The sequence below is a fragment of the Limulus polyphemus genome, unplaced genomic scaffold (assembly GCF_000517525.1).
Source record: "Limulus polyphemus unplaced genomic scaffold, Limulus_polyphemus-2.1.2 Scaffold2130, whole genome shotgun sequence".
Lineage (NCBI taxonomy): Eukaryota > Metazoa > Arthropoda > Merostomata > Xiphosura > Limulidae > Limulus > Limulus polyphemus.
In genome coordinates, this window is record NW_013667740.1 from 28,763 (window position 1) to 35,226 (window position 6,464).

The window sequence follows — 6,464 nt, forward strand, 5'->3', positions numbered from 1 at the left end:
ACCTAACTTAACTAACTACTTAACTTACTACTACTAGTGTGTGTGTGTGTGTGTGTGTGTGTGTGTGTGTGTGTATGGTGGGTGGGAGGGGGGGAGTGACAGCAATCAAAACCTAGTGGTTTGATTGTCAATAACATCTGCTTAGTTGGTAGAGTCATGGATTGAAATCTCATATAATTTCAACTTTCACTCCACCAAAAAACTTCTGAAATGTGGGAAAGTGTGCTGCTTTTAAAATTTTTACGTTTTAAACTGTTACATACACCGATATTCTTTAACGTGAATCAATTTTCTGTTGAAGTCACTATCATCTGAAATATTTTAAACCTAAATAAAAGAAACCTCATGAACTCCTGTGTATTAGTTCATGTATTAATTAACTGGCACATTATGATTATACACACACACACACACATACATCACAAAATTATAAATTAACAAAACATTCATGAAAACAAAAAACATAACCTTGCTTGCATTTATGACGATCAACTTCAATAGGATAATCAGGGTTACATCTACAGATTCCTTCTTTATCACAGTAAGAGTTACTTGCTCTGCAAAATGCAGATAAAAAGCATTTCTCTCCAATATGGCTTACTCCAACTATAAAATATAAAAAATATTAGAATTTAATAAAAGCAATTTTAATATTATAATTCTAGCAATATATGAAATTCTAAAATTTTCTTTTTATCTATACCTCATTCATGTAGAGCATCAGAACTAGGTGAATTAATCAATTACCTTTCAGCAACAATTACATCAATTGTTTTGTAAACTACTGGAACTAATTGAAATTTCAATTAATCATTTAATGTCATGAAAGTAATCAACTAACTGAAATTAGTTGTTCTGATTATTACTCTTTTCAATTATTCCAACAACTGATTAATTGAAATTACAATTAAACTGACTGTCATTAAAATATTCAACTAGTTGAAAGTAGGATTTTTAATTATTAACTGCCTTCAGTATTCCACTTATCCAAGTAATCAAAATATTGTCAGTATGCTTATTTGTTATTAAGAACAAATCTACATAATTTTGAACTGCTGACTAGATGAAAGGCAACTGGCTGTCAGCAACCACCACCAATCTCTTGATACTTAAGGGTTAAATAAAGTGCAAATTGACTGGTTTTTTTTTATATTTTCTTATGTTTCTCATTTAAAATTGGGTAACTGTATTCTTTAATATTGTATAAGCAGGTGTGGGTCTGGGGGTGGCATCCTCTATTTTTTCAGTAAGTAATAACTGTATTCTTTCATGTTGTATAAACAGATGCATAATTAGAGGATCCAGGGGTTACACCCCCATTCATTTTTTTGAGAAATTAATAATTACATTACTTAATGTTGTATAAGCATGTAAGATCTCAAGGAGAGTGATGTAGGGAGAGTCCAAATCCCCATTTATCAGAAATTAATAAGTATTATTAATATTGCAGAGAAAGGCATGAATTTAAGGAAGGGGTTTAGAAGGAATACCCTCCTCCACCCATATTTTCAGAAATGAATTTGTTTCTTGTTAAGCACAAAGCTACACAATGAGTATTTGTGCTGTGCTCACCACAAGTATCAAAACCCAATTTCTAGCACCATAAGCCCAGATACTTACAGCTGAACCACTGGGGTGTAGAAATTAAATGTTCATTCATTTGTTTTGTTGTTAAGCACAAAGCTACATAATATGCTATCTGTGCTGTGCCCATCATGAGTATCAAAACCCAGCTTTGAGTCAAAACCAAATCTGAGCCTTCAAAAGTTATGATTTTCCTAAATGAAAATGTATTTCTGATAGGTAATTCCCTCTTCTCACAAAATTAGCTTCTCTTGTTTTGTGCTGCCCTCTATATAGAAACTTTTTTTCAGAAATGCATGCCACAAGCCTTCATCCTCCCTCTGTTGGAATCCAAAGTTCCAACATGTCTCACATGCAAATCATGTGTCATCCCTCCACCAATAAGAGAGCATTACTGACACATGACTCCCTCTACATGTCACTACCAAACTATCACTTCGAAGTTTGGCGGAAGAGCACTGGAAAGTTGTGGGGAAGACAGGAAGGAAGTACCTACTGGAAATACATTTTCATTTAGGAAAATTATAACTTCCAATAAGGTACTCTCCCTCCACTCACAAGATTAGCTTGAATCCCACATTGAAATGGAGGAGGGACAGGTATGAGGGAAGCACAGGCATTTCTCTCAGAAGCGTCCAGAGGACACCTCCAAAATGAGAGGAACAGATCAGATGATCTGAGGAGGGGTACCGCACCACATCTGAGCCAGGTATCTCTTCGCCAGGATCAGGAGGACCAGACACGGTGGAACATTAAAGGGAGCACATCTGCCTGGGAGAGGATAGGTTAGCAATGTGATCTTAAACAGAAATCAGAGTCACTCAATCCTATGATGGAAAGTGGGAAAGTGATGATGTGTCCCATGGGTAGAGTGGCTAGGGCGTGACGGACAGTACTCGGTAAGTCAACTACATCCAAAACCTCACTCTCTGGGTACCGAAATCCTCGTGAGGGTAGGATGAGGATCATACCGTCTTCACCTCAAGTCTCAAAGTTAAGAGAGAACCTAACAATCGACTCCAGAATCTCACAGGGTAGCCTAATGCCAGGGATCCGGGAATGTGTCATACAGAATTCGCATGCACTCAACCCCATGACCATGAAATTGGCCCAAAATGACCCCAGGTTGGTAACAACCTCATCACCCAATGAAGGAAAACCCAGGAAAGAAATGGAAACAGGTCACATAGACCTTCTACAACCCACAACAGAGAAGACAAGTCAAGAGGGGAAGATGGACAACCCAAAACCTGTGTGAGGACTTATGTGAGTGGTTCACCCGATCTCCAAAACCACACTTGTTGGGTACTGACCGCCACACGAGGGTAGGAGGAGGGCACCAAATCAGAGGGGGAACTGCATTTGGGCATATCAACTCCAGGAAATAGTCACTCATCCGGAGGAACTTGTAACTCCCTCTATACCAGCAGAACATCACTACCCTACTCTGAACTGAATGGTTACAGCCATCTTTGTGGAACCCATCCAGCAGGTTGCCTCCATAGTCAACCACCCCAGCAGCTTGTAAGTGGTAAGTACTCCTATACTCCACTGGAAGAAAGGGAGGAAAGTGCAGTGGAGAATCTAGAGAGACTGCAACACCCGAGACAGTGCAATGGGTGATCACAAAACCCTATTTTGAAATAGAAACCACACCGATTTATTTAATCTAGGCATGGGAGGGATGGGCAGCAATCCCCTTCTACTTTACCCATGCCATTTATGGTGATACGGTCTGGGATGGGCATATTATGATGCAATTACCATATGGAATTTACACTCTAGTGATCTTGTGGCTATGTACCCTCATCTCAAGTGTGAGTGTACATAGCCATGGAAAATGTATAAGAATCAACATGGCTTATGGTGTGGATTTGATATCAAGATGTCTGCGAATGGTTATAGCCATCTAAGTGGAACCCATTCCGAGTACAGACAGAATACCTGGTCAGGCACCACTCGCCACAGAGCAGGATCCAAGGTGAAGCTGAAGCAGGAGCCCCTGAAAAAAAAGAAAGCATTAGTGAGGGTTTATCTCATGTCACAGCCGTGCTAAAATCTGAACAATAATCACAGGCAGCAAGCAATATCCTGAAGAAGCAGAACCAGTGATGTAGTATAAGTAGTGGGAGATGAACGTGCATGGAGTCATCCACATGCCTGATTTTGAATTTCTTCCAATGGCCGACAAGAATGAGAGGCAAAGGAGAAGGTAAGGTGATGGTTTGATGTGAGGAAATGCAAAAGAAATCATGCTGGGAAGGAGACAAGAAGAAATAGGCCAACTAGATCAAACAACAAACCCAATTGGTCAGGGTAACTGGGAAAAGATCATGGGAAAAGGAAGGTTGCCAAAGGATTAAAAGGCAGGAACAAGGACCGTGGAAGAAATCTGTGCAAGCAATAGAGGGCATAGAGAGGACAGGAGAGTCTATCTGGATCAGAACGAGGGTAGAAATGAGATATAGAGGATAGACAGATAGGAAAAAAAAGGACTCACCTTGTCAAGCCGCAGAGGTCTTCGGTACGAAAGCACAATCCAGATAAAAGATAAGGTAAGAGGAGTAGTACAAGGTTCTGGTAACAATGAGGGAGAAAATATTTGACCTATGATGCCCGCAGGCCAGGAGAAGGAGGAAATATGTCTTCAAAAAGAGGTGAAACAGGAAACACATAGACAGAGGTTCGAATGGAAGTAAAGTGAGGGTACGAAGGACCACATCAATGTCTCAGTCCAGGAGTGACTGACACTTTGGTTGCCAATGGAGCCAGAAAGAACAGATCAACATGGAAAGGACAGGGGAAGCAAAGACCCTGCAGAAGCATGAAAACGGAATGTACGGGATGATGCCACCCGAAATCAAGGAGACCAAAGAACCCCTCTCAAAGAGCCACGTGAGAAACTCAGAGATACAAGCAATCATTGGGTGAGAAGCCTGGAAACCCCAAGTCAGTGCTCAGGACCAATAAATGTTCCATTTGAGTTGATAGATGGCCAAAGAAGAAGGGTGAATGGAACGGGCTAAATGTGAAACTACTCTACAAGAGAAACTGGAACTCCTTGTCAAGGACTTGACAAAAGCCAGGCGTGAAGACAGAGGACGAACGTTGGGGGATGGAGAACCAGTGACTGGAAAACGGATGGGAAGGTAAACACAAAGGAACAGATGAGAACAATCCTGGCTGAAGGAATCAACAGCCAAGGCTCAAGGCTGGGGGACCAAAACCAAGGTAATTTGTGATTGAGAGTGGTGGCAAAAGGCATCAATATGGGGAATACCCAAATACAGACAGAGCCACTGAAAAATGGTAGGATGCAGAGACCACTCCATGGGATAAACTAGATCCGGTCAGGAAAGACGATTGGCTATGAGATTGAAAGCACTTGGTACATGACATGCCAAGAAGATCCATAGTATGAAAACCTAGGGATCTGGACCTGATGCCAAAGTATTTACTTGCCTAATAATAAAATCAGCTATTATTAATATTTAATTACTTTGGTTGGTTACAAAGTATATGAATAACTGCAAAGTTATAAATAAACACTTAAAACCCAACACTGTCATAAACACACTTATAAACAGTTTCATTTTGATTTTACTTGCTAATTATTGCAAGTTACAACCTTTACGGGTGCAAGGTATCAATCACCTCTGTGAACATTCTCAAGTACACAAATATTTAATGATAAATAAGGTTCTAGCACTTAAATCAATATTCAACAATCTAACAATAAGTAATAAATTAAATTATACAACTTTCCTTTCATCTATACCTTTTTCATGTCCAACGTCAGAACTAGATGAATTAATCAATTACAATTAATGTTAATTATTAATAATAATATATGAACAGTTAATTACAAATATAATAGTTACAATTTACACTTGCAAGTTACATTTAGACTTAGAAGTCAGACTACCATTACTGGCATAAATATGCACTTAGCACTGGTGTTGTAGTATGCCTAAGTGTTACTACTAGTATTGTAGTAGTACTACTTCAATGTTCAATATTATTAATATTTATAATACTGACAGTCAGTATTAGTATTACTACACACTAACACAGTAATATTCATACATATACGTTTAGTGTTAATCAATGTTATACTATAACTTATAGATGACAAATCTTACCTTTAATTTGACAACATAATCCTAAGAAAATAACAATGATGAAATTATACTCAAATTTCAATGCCCGTAGTTGCATGTTTTGAAAATGAAATAGTTTCGCCATATGTTTTTCTCATTAACAGTAAAACCCCACTCACAAGTTACAATTAAGTCAAGTAAAAATAAAACATAAATAAGTACGATCCTCATATCACGGTAGAGCGCCACCTGTTTACAAAATAACTGAATGCTCTTTCCGTAACGTCAAATATGAATAAACAAAACTCATCTCACGTATCAGTGAAAGTAAATTGTGTTATTGGAATATTATCAGAATGTATTGATCATAGTTTGTCTAACTCAGTTTTGAAACGAATAATTAAAATGCAATTAAAGTATATTTGTCCCTAAAAAAACTAAATTATTCCAAAATCCAAAATCATTTTTAATGTTTGGGACACAACCAAGAAACATCACAACCTACAAGTATTCCAGTTAATATCATATAAAACTGTACGCAATTAATAGCATTTATACATAGTTATATTTCTCATATCTTATATATATATATATATATATATATACATGAATCTTATAATGATTTTTAAAATGGGTAACGGTAAGACTGCCATTTATATCTATCGCACAATAGATAATTCGTATTTAGATCATTAATATCGTTTGGTATTGTTCATTTGACTTGTTGTTAAGCGCAAAACTACACAATAGGTTATCTGTGCTGTGCCTACTACCGGTTTT

General features: G+C 37.8%; 1 protein-coding gene across 3 annotated transcripts in view; it reads right to left on the minus strand.

Moving 5' to 3' along the window:
- The window catches only part of LOC106466033, a 17,502-nt gene extending 11,588 nt beyond the window's left edge, over positions 1-5,914 (minus strand). For all 3 annotated transcript variants that reach the window (XM_022393996.1, XM_013926279.2, XM_022393995.1), the window contains exons 1-2: positions 5,727-5,914; positions 469-606 (exon numbers count right to left, since the gene is read on the minus strand). In XM_022393996.1, coding sequence (XP_022249704.1) covers positions 469-606; positions 5,727-5,829 — 241 coding nt within the window. In that variant the 5' untranslated portion in view covers positions 5,830-5,914. The remainder of the gene's footprint in view (positions 1-468; positions 607-5,726) is intronic.
- Positions 5,915-6,464: the final 550 nt, after the last annotated feature.